The sequence below is a fragment of the Kogia breviceps genome, chromosome 12 (genome assembly GCF_026419965.1).
Source record: "Kogia breviceps isolate mKogBre1 chromosome 12, mKogBre1 haplotype 1, whole genome shotgun sequence".
Lineage (NCBI taxonomy): Eukaryota > Metazoa > Chordata > Mammalia > Artiodactyla > Physeteridae > Kogia > Kogia breviceps.
The window spans coordinates 88,083,735-88,098,714 of NC_081321.1; the positions used below are offsets into that span (position 1 = coordinate 88,083,735).

A 14,980-nucleotide genomic window follows, 5' to 3' on the forward strand; every position below is an offset into this window, starting at 1 on the left:
AAAAAAGGTGGATGTACTTACTGGCTTCAAAGTGAGGCAGGACTGAGATTAAATCTTGGTTCCACCAGAGATGTTATAGAAGGGACATTCCTGCTGTAAGTAGGACTGGACTTCAGCGGTTCTCAACCCTGGCTGCCCGTCAGAGTTATTCTGTCAACTTTATAAAAATACTGATAGGCAGGACCCACCCACAGTCAATACTTGACCTGGAATGTGATGGGGAATCAGTAGTCTTTTAAGCTCCCCAGATGATTCTAATATGCAGGCAGGGTTGAGAAACACAACCCCTTCCACCTTGAAGTCCTAAGATCCAGGGACTGCTCTTCCCCGAATAGGCACCCCAAGTTTCTTTTTTACAGAGTGGCAGATGCCAGTCATCCACACTGTTCACAGTTTCCCCCCAGCTGACAAACCTTTCCCTGACTGTACTGTTTTGTTTGTCCTTCAGCCCAGCCCACCTCCCTACCACTCTGCCGCCTGCCCTCCTAACCTGGCCCTTCTCTGCTTCAGTTCCTTGGCAGCCTCCCAAGCTAAGCCAGCCCTTGTGGTTTCCTCTTCTTCCAAGGAGGTCAGAACCTTTTGTGCTTCACCAGCCTCCTCCCTGAAGCTCTTCCCCCCTTCCTCCTCCTGCACCTCGACCACCCCCCACTCCAGCCTTCTCACCCCCATATTTTGCTGCTACTGGTGTAGGTGGGACGGAAGACGTAGGCCCAAGAGTTGAGAAAAGAGCTGTTGCTAGGAAAAGAGTGTGGGTGAAGAAAGAGGGTGGGTGGGAGAAATAGGGCTCCCCAGTTTTATTCCTCCGTTTTGTCATCATAAATGCCTCCAGAGCTAAAACCAGTTGTTTTAAGAACTATTACGAAAAATAACGAGGTCTGACCGACACAGCAGGGGTGAGAGCATCAGCCTCAGAAGCAGCTGCAGTGCTGATCCTTGATATTTAAGATAGTCTCCTGATAGAAGGGAAAGCCACTGAGAGAAGTTCAGAAGAGTGAATTCTCAGAGAACTGCCAAACGATGCCCCCACCAGAGACGGAATCCGAAATGTCTTGGCCTGGGCTACAACTCTCGGAAACAAACTGCAAAATGTCTTCTTAAGAACTGAAATGTAGTCAAGACAGAAGGACAAGCTTTAAATGAGACACGCTTTCCTCATCTCCCACTGAGTGACATATGGTCCATTCCTGAAACAGCTCTGCCTCACTCCATAGAGGTTCCCGTTTCTGGGGGTCTGCTGCATGCCAGGCCCATCAGAGGCATCCTCTCCACTTCTCAAAACCTCCTTGAGATGTGTCGGCGCTATAATCATTTCTCTTTACAGGTGGAGAGACAGAGGCTCTGAGCAGTTTAGTGCCCTGCCAGAGTCATACACAGTAAATGGCAGAGCTGGGATGTGGAAACTATGTTGCCCCACTCCCAGAGCCTGTGCTCTTTCTGCTATAGCGCCCTGCCTTCTTCCTCCTTCCTACTTTTGTTTCCACCCCACCCCACCCCCATTCCTCTCTCCTAAGTGGCTTTGCAGTTTTTAAATCAACCTTGACCGTGGTAAGAGAATCTGCTGGGGTTGAAGAGAGTTTCACAAGTTCTGGGAAAGTTTTGTGTGTTAAATGAAGGCAGGTTGTAAGCTGCACCTGAGGTGGCATCCACTCACTGTAAGTTAACAGCAGACCAGCTTTCCCTCCATCACTTCCCAGGGTACATACAAACCAATACGTTATCAAGGACCAAGACTTGGTCATTCTACAGAGAAACAGGAACAAAAGAAAATAATAATGTAAAAAAAAAAAAATACCAGGTCACAGGAGGATTTTTATTACTAGGTCAAAAAAAAGCTCTGCAGGGGAGGTGCAATGAGCCAAGTATTCACTAGAATGAAGTCATTGGAGGGGGTGGAGGGGGGCGCTGGCTCCCTCTTGCTGTTCAGGTCACTACCCTTTGACAGCAGTGGCCTCTGACCTCAACAACCCTACAATTCTGTTTTGACTGACCCTGAAACCCATGAAAGTCAGATGCAGGCACTGCCCAAAAGTTGAGATAAAGCTGACTAATATGGGAAAAGCTCCCGGTATGTGCCCCCAGCTGAAAGGAGCTGGCAGTTCTTTGGCGGGAGATGCAATTTATTCTGTCCTCCTCCTTTCAGGGAAATGCTAATCCTTCATAGGCAACTGGAGGGGAAGACTAAAATGTGTTGATGATGAATGACAATAATCCTTTGTCCACGGCCACCTCCTCCTAGGGTTGAACCTTAAGAGTTTAGTCAAATGTTGGTAAGTAAATTAATGCTTTACTGCATACAGAGCTAAAAAGGAAGTGACGGGAAGAAGGACTGTGAGAATATATTTCCTCTGACATGTGAATCTCAAAAGCTTAATTGCAAAGACATTGATATGGGGTGTGTGTGTGTGTGTGTGTGTGTGTGTGTGTGTGTGTGTGTGTAGTGTTTTAGGCTTCTTACTTACATAGACACATATATGATAGTCACTATCCCCAAATTGTCTTATATTAAAGCGTGTCAGTGATAAAGACATTAACGTCAAGGTTTAAAGATCAAAGCAGTGTGTTGGAATTACTTTTCTGTTCTTAAAAACAACATCAGCAACAACAAAACTCAAGCATTTGTGCATCGATAGGAATAACATGACCTTTGTCCCCACATCTTCCAACATCATTGTGAGGGAGGTTGCATTTTGTACTCCAGTTCAGCTAACATTTGAGTGGCTACTCCATGCCAGGTCTGCTGTGCTGGCCACTCTGACAGCCATCTCCTTTAACCCTAAAGACATCCTGCAAAGTAGATATTATTATGTTCATCACAGTTGAGAAAATCAACGCTCAAAGAGGGCAAGTAGAGTCCTTTGGCTTTCAAGTCTTCCTCTGAGATACAAAAAACTGGTTGCCAGAAGGGTTTTAAGGAATTTGACAAATGATGGGCTTCTAAGACTCACACAGTGAGTTTGGACTAAAAACCAGGTTTTCCAATTCCCAGTCCAACTTCTTTCGCCACATTACAGCATTGCCACCCAAAGCGCTGGGTTTTCCCAAGAGGTGTTTGGATGGGATTCCAAGCCAGCGAGATGCAAATAGGTCTGACCCACATTCCAGCTCTTGGATAAATAAAAACTCCTGAAGGGCAGTGCCCATTTTGTGTGCCTAATTTGAGAGCCCCACTGTGGACAGTCAATCAGTATTGAATAACTATAGGTACATTAGCCAAGGACTAACAGCGTGGGCTCAATTTTAGCAATTAGAATACTGGGAATACTATGGAGGAACCTCATAAAGGTGCTGAAAGCCTGGATCAAGTAGTCATAAATTTCTAAGGGTTTAAAAAAAAAAGCTCTGAAGTCATCTAATTAAACTCTAATTTTATAAATAAAATCCTGAGAAAATAAAATAACGTGGACAAGGGTTTGACACCAGTCGGCAACAGACCCTCTTCTGTCTCCCAGTTCTATTTGTGTCGTATGGTATTGCGAGATAGTTTTCAGGAATGTAACATGTTGTAAACTCAAGTTGGATTGGCTGGTTATAGAGTCAAAAGTGATAATGAAATGTCTCTCAAATTAAATTTTTCCTTATTCCACTGACCAATTGACCTCTAAGGAATCTCCCTTGCTGGCTTTCAAATTCAACCAAGTTGGTTATCATTTCTCAACAAGTGTTTCATTAGTTTTGGCCTCCTGAACTTCTCTCCTGGCATTTCCCCCTATCTGCTAGCCCTCTAAGCTCTCTGTACTATTCTCTATATAGTTCTCCTCCTCCAAGAAGGCTTCTCTGATTACTCTTCTTCCATCAATGTTTATCTTACTTTGATTTGCATAATATTTACATTTAATTTGTTCCTACCTATCAGTAGAAACGATTTGCTGATTGCCTGGATGTTTTTTATATCCCCAAAGAACAGGATCAATTGATTTTACTGTTTTTCTTTTTTATGGTACCTAAGACAGTGCTGTGCTCCAATGAGCACCAAATATTTGTTAAAGGTACAAATCATGTTAATTAACTTTGCTACAGAAGGGAGACTTCATTCTTGATAGAAAATGAAATTAAGATAACTTTTACCTTGCTATATTTTTCTGATTTCTCAAAGACTAATTAGTGAGTCACGTGCACCTAAGTTTGGTAGTCTAGCAAAAAATTAGTTTAGTGGTGGATATTCTACCAGAATATTAGTCCAGTGGTTCTCAACCCTGGCTGTTCATTCGAATCAACCGGGAAGCTTTTCAAACTACCAATACCCAGGCCTCACCACAGATCAACTGAATCAGAATCCTTGCAGGTATGCCCAAGCAATGATTTGCATGTATCATATTGATATTTTGATTTGCACACATTGATACGTACAACCTCACTCTCATTAACAGATTTGTCTAAAGAATGAGCATGTTTAGGGCTGGGCTTCCCTGGTGGCGCAGTGGTTGAGAGTCCACCTGCCGATGCAGGGGACACGGGTTCGTGCCCCGGTCCGGGAAGATCCCACGTGCCGTGGAGCGGCTGGGCCGGTGAGCCATGACCGTTGAGCCTGCGCGTCCAGAGCCTGTGCCCCGCAACGGGGGAGGCCACAACAGTGAGAGGCCCGCGTACCGCAAAAAAAACAAAAAACGAATGAGCGTGTTCAAATGTGGTTTTGTTGTTGTCCTTGGAATCACAAAATTTTAGAACTGAGAGAGAACCAAGATTCTATCTGGATCAGTCCCTTTATTTTACAGCTGAGGACACCATGGCTTAAGAGAGATTGAGAGAGTAGCCTCACATAGTGGCACAGTGGATGTTGACTGACAGTTTATATCTTGAATTAGCGAAATTCTCTGAACTCCAATTCTGGAGCTGTAGCGACTAGACCAAGCTGTTTAGTTTTTTAATTTCTGCTTTCTTCTAAAGAAAATGTATAAACAGTATTACAGGTTAAAGATTTGGGTTCTAAAAGCTGTTAGCACCAGGTGCTCCTTTAAGACCCTCAATTTGGCACATTCCAACTAGTCCATTGTCACAGCAGAGAAAATGCCACTGCAGGATATATCAAAGTCGAAAATAAATGACTAGTCACTATTTGCAGGGCTTTTCATTGGCCCTGACCTAAAAGTTCATAACATTTTATGCTGTCAGAGCCCAGAGTGTTTCTAGCCCTTAACTATACCACTTATTAGCACATTTATTGCTTATGAGCAAGCTAATCAACACACTGAACTTCCCTTTTCTTTGTAAAAAGGAAGATAGTGCCTGTCCTACTGACCTTGCATTTTTCAGCTTTTACAAGGATTAAATCAGATGATCTACGTGGAGATATTTTGAGAACAGTAAAGCACTATTCATATATATGTACAGAATTATATTACTACATCTCAGAGCAGTGACTTGTGAATAAATATTTGTTGCTTTGATTACCCAGGCTCTAAATCCTAATTCCTTGGCACCAAGCCACGCAAGAATCAACAGGAACTGGAGTTACCACTGGACCAGAGACTCTAGTCACTGAAAGTATCACATAACTAAATATTCAGGGTGGTAAAGTGATGTAGTGACCCAGGATTTAGCTAGTCTAGGCTCTAGTCCCGGAGTCTACTTTTAACTATTGATTTTGGACAAGTCATTTAATTTTTCTGGGACCAGAGTCTCGTCAGTGGTCAAAGGATGACTTGAATTAGAGTCAAAGATCCTTTTGATTTATAAAATCAGAATATTGGTGCTTAATTAAGATTTACTAAAGTGCAATTTCCCAAGCCATTAATTCATGTGGTTTCACATTTTTTAAATCTCTTTTTAGAAGTATAGGGTTGGAGCCTAAAAACATAGCCTATTTCTGGTAAACAGGCATTTCAAACACATGTGTATAAGACCCTCTTTAAAGGAAACATCTCTACTCAGATACTTTATGCTTGTTAGTATCCTGCGCAGGAGCCCTTGCTCCAAAAATAAATATATGGTTACCCAAAAAGCACGTAGTACAGTACTGGACAGAGAGTAAGCACCCAAATATTTTACATTACAGCTCTCCGTATGAGTCCCAGTTGGTGTAATTTAGCTAATCTGAGCCTGATTTCCTATATGTAAATGGGAACAATACCTTCCCCTCAATGATCCACTGAGACGGTGTATATTAAAATGTTTTGTAAATGATTAAAAAAATAACTGGAAGATATTACTATTACCTAAGGAATACAGCTTACTATACCGTGACTTTTCCATGCTTTGTAAAGAGATAGATTAAAATCTTTCTGACTTTATTATGGACACAGCACTTACCCCAATACCCGGCTCAACAAATATGCTCAATAAAGGAAAGGTTTGCTGTGTGAAAAGTCTAATCCACAGAAAGACCAAAATCGCCATGAGCTCAGATTACATACTTGTTTTTATTTCTAAGTTCTCAGAGCCTAGCACAATGTCTGACACATAGAAAAACCTCAATAATTATTAGATGAATAAATTTTTGCCCCCTCTAATTCCTCTTCAGCACAGCTCAAGAGGGAGAGGCAAGCAGGGCTGGCATGAAAGATGATTCTGGTAAAGGCTGCTTGGAATGGAAAACTGAAAGTTACTTGGAGAATTCATCCACTCTCTAGCAAATAGCTTGGGAGAGCAGAAAGAGCATAGATAGGTTCTGAGTTCAAATTCAGTTTCCAAATTCTGCAACCTCGGTAAATTAATCTATTAACCTCTCCAATACTCAGTTTCCTCATATTAAAATGAGAATAGTACCTCCCTCATAGGATTAAGCACTAAAATGGAAGCTCCACAACAGCAGGGACTTCATTTTGAGTCCACTGTAAACATACCGAACAGTATTCAACGGTATTGAACAGTGCCTGGCACAGAATAGATGCTCAAATATTTGTTGACTTAATTTGTGAGAAATTGACTGAGATAACACAGGTAAAGTATGTAACAATGTCTGCATGTAGCAAACACTGAGCAAATGTGAGCCTCCATCATTATCACCATCACTACCGTTACTAGTATATCCGTATTATCACATTTACCAGCGGTTGTAGAGCAGCTGCCTTTGCGGAAAGACGCTGATACAAATCTCGAATTCCCCATTTACTGGCCTATGTGACTTAGGACAAATTACTTAACCTATTCGGGTTCCTACGGTTCCACAAATATCTCAAGTGTCGTGAGAAATCACCTAACTCTGAGTCTGCAGTCCCAGCGGCACGCGATACAAGGCGGCTATTATTATTAAGGCAAAAAACCGCGAAGTCCCCTTTTTATCCGAGAACTGCCTGCAGTTTCCCACATTATTGTAGCTGAATACATAGCATGACCGCAAACAAGGAAGAAAGGAAAGAATTTCAAAGAGACTGAAACCGCTAAACGAGAAAAGAGCGAATTAAACCGGTGCATGACAGTTCCCACCAAGGGGTGCCAGTCTCCGCGGCTGTCAACCAGTACAACCAGCAAAGGCTCGAGCAGGACGGTCAGCTCCGTAAGGAACAAAAAGGAGGCAGAGCCGACGCTTAGGCCCTCCCCCTAACGGTCTCTGGGCCGCTGGCCTCAGGCGGCCGCCGGACTCCGGTTTCCGGCCTACGCCAGGACCACAGTTCCCAGCATGCCTTTGGAGGGAAGTCTTTCCCGCTGGATGACTACTAATCCCGACATGCCATTCGGCACTCCGGTAAGTTAGATGGAAGAGTGGAGTGACTCCATTGCACGCAGGGAATTGTAGTCCATTTAGCTGCTGGTTCTTAGAGGGGCGGGGAAGAGCCGGGTCGCTCTCGTCAGCTGAGGAGAATGATTCATATAGGAGGATCAGGAGAGAGCAGTTCTGTCTGTGAAAGCACACGTAAAAGGCCGGACTCTTCTCCGAGGGAGGGAGAGGCAGGAAAGCTAGCAGGGCCTCGGGCCTGACTCCCCACTCAGGCCGTTCTCCAGGCCTCTACCGAGTCCTGGGCCTTGTCTGGGGTGGCCGCGAGGCGCCGGTTGCTGGGGGACCGGTGACGTCGCGGGGTGAAAGTTGAGGGGCGGTGACGTCGGGCCTGCCCGGGCGGAGGCTGGCGGGTTGGAGGCAGAGGGAGGGAGGGAAGGAGGGAAGGAAGGAAGCTGGGAAGAAGCGAGCGAGCGGGGGCGCGAGGCGTTTACCTGGAGGCAGCGGCTTGGGCGCGCAGAGCGGCCGCGGCTCCCCCGCACCTGCGGCCATGGATGAGGAGCGCGCCCTCTACATCGTCCGGGCCGGCGAGGCGGGGGCTATCGAGAGGGTCCTGAGGGATTACAGCGATAAGGTAAAGAGTCCTGGCCCCGGGCGTGCGGTATAGCACCTTCGGGCCGCCCCCCGGGCTTGCACATCGCATCCCTCCCAACCCCCCTCATTCCGGGGATGCGCATTGCTCCCCTGAAAACGTTTCCGGCCTGGGCATGCGTGTTTGTGCCCCCAGACTTTTCCATCCGTGCATCCTGTATCCACCCCCCCCGCCCCCACCCTGGCGCCCACCCCTCTGATTCCGGCCCAGCAGTTTGTCCCACGGTCCTCTTCTCAAGCGTGCAAGTCACACCCCCGGAATCCGTGAGCGTGCGTCTGTGCCCCTCTCATGGCTGCATAAATGCACGCGAGTCTTCCTCACCTGCATAGCTTAAAAATAACGTGTTTCTGTCTATAAACAGGGGCCTTGACATGCATAAAACGTATCGGCCACGATGGCAGTTCCTTATATACGTACAGCACTGTACAGTTTTCAAGGCGTGATGTCTCATATATATGGTCCAACTTGATTCTTAGAGAGTTTACAGAGTAGATAGCATCGTCCTCCCCATTTTATAGATGAGAAAACCGAGGCACTAGGAACTGAAATCACGCCAAGGTCATGGACATACTATGTTGTAACTGGGGGCAGACTAACTCCTAATAATACCTGTTGTTTGTATCACATTAACAGCTTTCCCATCCATTATCTCCTTCAATCTTGACAGCAGTCCTGTGAGGTTTTATCTGCATTTTGCAACTGAGATTCTAGATCGGTTAAGTAACTTGCCCAAGGTCATACTTCTGAGTTGGAATTCTAACCTAGGTATTAATTCTTTCCACTTTACAACTCTGCAGTAAAAAGGTATCTTATATATCTCAGTCACTTCTTTGAATGTCTCTTCAAGACCCGTTAGCTCTCCATTACTTTACCTTCCAGGAGTTTTATATGCTCACTCTTGAAGGTAACATACCACACCTTTATTCTTCCATTTAGAAGACCACTTTATAGAAATAACTGACTTCTGTGAAAACACACCCAACACCATGTCACACCCTAGGTATAACATCTTTCTTCCTTTCATTTGCCTCCGTTCATAATTTCCCTTTCTGTGTTTGCTGTGTGCCCACCACTGCACTTCCATACACTTTGTATTGTTGAGCTGCCAGTATGCCATTTCTGCTCTATGTGGAGAAGATAAAAAAATAAGGCACCTTCACTCCCATTTAATCTTCCCAACAATCCTATGAGGAAAGTGGTGGTATTCCCATTTCACAAACGATAAAATTTAGGATGATGTTACCTCAAGTCCACACAGTCATTGAGAGATGGGGCTGAGATTTGAATCTAGGTTTTCTGACTGCTCTTTTACAGTACTATGCTGCTTTCTTTGGGAGGATGCATGGATTCAGTTCTATTCATATCTTAGCTTCCTCACTTTCTGATATGCTTTACTGTTGCATATCTGCGTAATTTAGGAGAAATTCATTTAATGCACAGATGTGCATATTGTGGAGATTACAGTCATCCGTTGGTATCTGCAGGGGATTGGTTCCAGGACCCTGTACCTCCCCCATGGATACCAAAATCCATGGATGCTTAAGTCCCTTATATAAAATGGCATAGTATTTGCATATAACCTACACACATCTTCCCTTATAGTTTAAATCATCTCTAGATTACTAATAATACAATGTAAATGCTATGTAAATAGTTGTAAATACAATGCAAATACTTTGTAGCTAGTTGCCAGTTAATTCAAGTTTTGCTTTTTGGAACTTTCTCCAATTGTTTTTCCAAATATTTTTGATCCATGGTTGGTTGAATTCACGGATGTGGAACCTGCAGATATGGAGGCCCGACTGTATATTCATTCAACTTGATTTATAATTGCTTTCCAAAAAAGATTTGAGGCAGCTACAAACTGACTTTCAAAAGAAAGAAATACAGCAGAAAAGTTGGCCATTGTATTGAATCAACTAGTGTTTATTTAGCACTTATTATATCCCAGGTATCCAGCAATAAATAGGAACTTTCTTCTATGCAGAAGGGAGGAGGAAAAAACCTCCAACTGGATCTTATCTCCTCCTTCAATATTTTCTCCTTCCCTTCATGGCTAAACTAATTAGAACTCCAGATTTGCTTCCTCCAGTTGATCTCTTCCTCTCCTTGATCTCCCTCCAGGTTGGTTTCCACTTACCTCTCCTGGCCAAGTGCTGTCAGAGCTTAAGTTCTGGACATCCCCAGCTCTCCTTTCACATTGGGAATGGCTTTAAAATTGTAATGCCCAGTGTGTATTGTCTGGGGTGGTGTTTTGGGGGCCACGCTTGAGAATGCTGTGTCTTGACGTTGTCCGGCGCGGCCAGCTCCTTCAGAGATGAGCTCTCATGTTTAATGCTGACTATAGTAGGTCCAGAGTACAAAGAAAATAGCTGAGTTTTATGTTGGCAGTGGGGCTTTGCCCCTCAAGGCGGGAGACACTAGAGGCAGATGAAGAAGAAGGGGAAGCACGATTGCAGTGGTCTGGCAGTAAGAATGGGGAGGTGGAATTAAATTGCCCTGCTGTATGGGAAATGGAGTCTGAAACCGTGAAAAAGCACCTGGGTATTACCATGTGCCTCATTTTCCTTATCTGGAAACATGGATTTGGGAAATGTTTAGAGTGAAGTGATTATGGGGCACTGAGGAGTCTAACCAAGAAGGGAAATGAATGATGTAGAGAGAGAATGATTGGTTCGTCGTTCTCAAAAGAAGGCAGCAAGTATAATGGAAAGAAGGTGGAATTTGGAGTCAGATAAATCTTGCTTCAAATCTGCCATTTATTAGTGTCATGACTATGGACAAGTTATTTTAAGTCTGAGTCCCAGTTTCCTTATCTGTAACATAGGGTTCTATCACCTAAGTTATTATGAGACCTGAATTAAGTGAAGTATAATGCCGAATGCTGTGCATAATGCATGTAGGAGGCATTCACTAATGGTCAAGGTGCTCAAGAGGTCCTGTGGCAAGAGCACGGGTTCTGGAGCCAGACTGCCTGAATTCTGATCCCCGGCTTACCATCGCGTGGCATAGAGCAAGGTACTTAACTTTGCTGTGCCTCAGTTTCCTCATCTGCCAAACATGGATAATAATAGTACCCACATTATAGGTTTGTTGTCAGGATTAAATCACTTATATGTGTAAATCATTTAGAACAGTACCTGGCTCTGAAGAAAAACCCATAACTGTTAGTTTTGAACAAAAAAGTCAGGAATTAAGCATGTGGCATGGAGTTGACGTAGCCTGATTAAAAAAAAGTTAGAGAACATACTCCATTCTTTCTCTTTTTCCTTGACCTGCGCACTTTTTAATGGTTAGCAAAATACCTTGTACCATGTTTAAAGTAACATTTTACCCGTCTGGCTCCAGGTAACATCTAATTTCTACTGTGTTAAGGAGATTCTAATTTTCAAGATTTCTTCCTTCATTCACTGACCCTTCTTGTCTTGGGGAGAAGGAAGATCTGTCTATCCTAGAAAAAAACGAAACTTGTCTGTTTCTCAAGGGCATAATGCAAGTTGACTCAGCATAGGAAAGTATTTTTTAAAAATAGGAAGAGTGGTTGTTCTTTTTCACTTTCAGTTCATCTAATAGCATTTATTGAGTGCCTGCTATGTACTATGTATTATCTTACGTGATTTCACATGTCATCACATATTAAAACTTATGAGGGTGGCTGAAGTATTCTCACTTTTTTTCGGGACTAGGAAATTGAGGTTCAGAAAGACAGAGTAACTGTCTACAGGCCTAAGGGCGCATAGCTAGAAGTGGCAGACCTAGTATTCAGATTCAATATCCAGGGCTCTTTTTTCAAGGCCCTGTTGGCTTTCCCCTGTCTATTCTGTGTTATTGAGCCCAGAAGAGAAAGGGTTTTCAGGACTATTTCCTTTGGCTACTGTTGGGTCCCAGTCACCCCACTCCAGTAATAGAATGAGCTATTAATGTGGGAAGTATATATTGCTCTAGACTAGGCTGTTCAAGCTTCTTCTCCTCCCTTAGGGCTTGTTCTGCTAACAGATTTAGTAGAGAGATTGGTTGGCATCATTATGATTATCAACAACAAACAGTGATCAAGAGCCTTGAGGTGCATAGTAATATCTTAGTTCCTTGAATCCAGGGTATTTAGACAAGAAAGAACCTCAGAGATAATTGGGTCCAACACTCTCAATTAATAGGAGAAGAAACTGAGGCCTAGCATCATCATCAACTATGTCGTTAACCAGAGAGGTGGCTTGGTGGCCATAGAGGCCACCTAGACATATGATTACCCCTTAGCAAGCTCCAGTAGGATTCCATTATGGAAGTGTGACAAGTGTATGGCCAAATGAAAGGTAAAAGTTATTTAAGATACAGACAGGTATGTAGGTCTCTGAGAGTAGTCCTCATAAGAGAGGAAAACAACACTGATAGCAGTGAGGTCTTTATTTATGTGCTAGAAGAACCTGGTTGATAGGGAGCTAGTAATACTGGGACAGTTCTAGAAGTGCAGCCTCCATATTTGAATAGGATATATAAATATCCTGGACTATGTAAGAGGACTTTTTATTTTACACTTTGAGGTTGCTTCTGAATGGATTGACATATTCTAAATTCAATTTGTATTGCCTCACAATACCAGTATATTTGCTAATTAAATTAAGCCCTCATGTTAGTTAGGGCTTTTGAAAGCTTACTTTCCTTCCTTCTTTATTTCTTTTTGTGGTTTTGTGACAGGATCAGCCTTGCATTTAAAAAGAAAAATAAAAATTAGTCCTTGATACTATTCTAAATTATCACCTTGAGAGATTTAATTCTATGTAGAAATCTTTTAAAAGATATTTTTATAACTTAACGAGTGGCTTTCCAAAAGATGATTTCTTTTTCTGTTCCCTTACCATAAATGCAAAAAAAAAAAAAAAAGTTTAGGAGAACTATTACATTGGCAACTAGGTACATTTATTCCAGATAATGCGTGGAATTAATATTTCACATACAATGGCAAAAATTAAGCTTCTTGTTTCTAAGTGCAATTATGTGTTTTCATTTGTAGTGAACCTTTACTAAGCTTCAGTTTAAAACCATACATCTACTAATTCTTGATCTTTTATTCAATGTTAGTTTTTATTAAACCTTGGGTCTGTAAATTCCTAAGTTATAGTCTTCGTTGTTTCTTCCTTCCTTTTCTTCTTTTCTTTCTTTCCTTGCTCATTCATTAATCTATTTACCTTTTATATAAAATTTTTCTTTTAATTATAAAAATGATATACCAACAATGAGTTTTCTCAAAGGAATCACCAGCAATTCCACCAACCCTATATAGTTGTTTTTATTATTGCGTTTTAACACTGAAGCCTTTGTTTGAAATCATCCATACATTTATGTAGGTACTGTCATCATAGACATACAGGTTGATGTTTTACTATTTTTCCACTTACTGCCATCATAAATAATTTTTCATGTTGTTACAGAACTTTTTAGCCATATTTTTTTTAAATGGCAGTATAAAAATCTATCCGATGAATGCACAGTGATTTATTTCATCAGTCTCCTGTTGTTGGATATTCAGGTTGTCTCTTTTCTTCCATAATACTTGATAACACTGCAGTGAATATGATTACATATATAATTTTTGTCTCCTCTGGATGATCTCATGAGGATAAATTTCTAGCAGTAAAAGTTCTGGATCAAAGGCTGTGAATATTTTTATGGTTTCTATTAGGTGCTGCCAAATCACTTTCATTTTTGAAGTTGGTGTCAATTTATACTGCCTCCAGCAATATCACTCCTGGATTATTGATGCCCATTTCTCAGAGGGCTTTATGTCCACAGTCTTGCTCTTCTTTGATTGATCTGGCCTGTAAACTACCACCCAAAATATTCTTCCAGAATGAGTTCATACCTCCTTCAGAGTCTTCCCCTGGTTGCCTGTCACCTATATGCCAATTTAAATCCAAGGCCTTACCACCGGACATCCATTTTAATTGTTTTGCAAACGGTATGTGAGGCAGCTTCTCTTAGGTTTCCTCAAATGGCCCTTCTCTATTACCTCTAAGTCTTCCCTCTGACCATTTCTTACTTTCAGAATTGCTTCTCTGTTAACATTTCTCCATCTCATTTAATTTCAAAAATTGCTTCTTCTGCGAAGCTGTCAATGCAGAACCACCTGTAATGATGATATCTTTAGTACTTACTGTGTTTAACTCCTGGTGGGTTAACATGTTGCCAATGAGAAATACCAAGGAAAGGCAGAGAGATGTTCAGTAAAGATTTTTTTAAATGAAAACTTAGGATCCATATGAGCACTTGGTTCTCTTGAATAAAACTTGAGAAGAGATTGAGGAACTTTATGCTCTATTTTTGGGGTACCATCATTCTCTGGCAGTGGACAAGTCAACTTACTCCATTCTCTATTTCAGCTACAGAGTGGAAAATATAGTGTTGCCATTCATTTCAGGAGAGTCATGACATTCTTTTCTTTCAATTATTTTTCCTCAATATCATTGGCATCATCATTATTATCATCCTAATAGTTACTGAGTGTTTACTATCTGCCAGGCACTGAAATGGTACATTACATGTCGTAGCTGTTTTAACCCTCATGGCAGCTTTGTGAACTAGGTACCCCCTCTTTTCACATGGGAAATACAGTTATAATTTTTACTTGCTTAGCTAATAAGTGGTGGAGCCATGACTTAAACCCTCATTCTTACAGAATTACTTTTCTGAAATTCCAGTCTATTAATTTCTTCCCTATCTACAATTCTCTGGTAATTTCTTAT

At 42.2% G+C, this 14,980-nt stretch overlaps 1 protein-coding gene and 1 long non-coding RNA gene across 8 annotated transcripts in view; one reads left to right on the forward strand and one right to left on the reverse strand.

Moving 5' to 3' along the window:
- Window positions 1-8,295, reverse strand: part of LOC136792291 (uncharacterized) — a 29,144-nt gene extending 20,849 nt beyond the window's left edge. Inside the window, exon 1 of the long non-coding RNA XR_010835916.1 lies at window positions 8,086-8,295. This is a non-coding gene — a long non-coding RNA (uncharacterized lncRNA). The remainder of the gene's footprint in view (window positions 1-8,085) is intronic.
- RIC8B (RIC8 guanine nucleotide exchange factor B) overlaps window positions 7,684-14,980 on the forward strand; it is a 122,046-nt gene continuing 114,749 nt past the window's right edge. For 3 of the 7 annotated variants that reach the window (XR_010835909.1, XR_010835910.1, XM_067010047.1), the window contains exon 1: window positions 7,691-8,225. Coding sequence is in view for 3 of the 7 variants with exons in the window: in XM_067010047.1 (XP_066866148.1) it covers window positions 8,142-8,225 (84 nt within the window). In the remaining 4 variants the exon portion in view is untranslated. Of the gene's footprint in view, window positions 8,226-14,980 lie in introns of all 7 variants that reach the window. The other 4 variants (XR_010835911.1, XR_010835912.1, XM_059082009.2 and 1 more) reach the window with 2 other exon arrangements.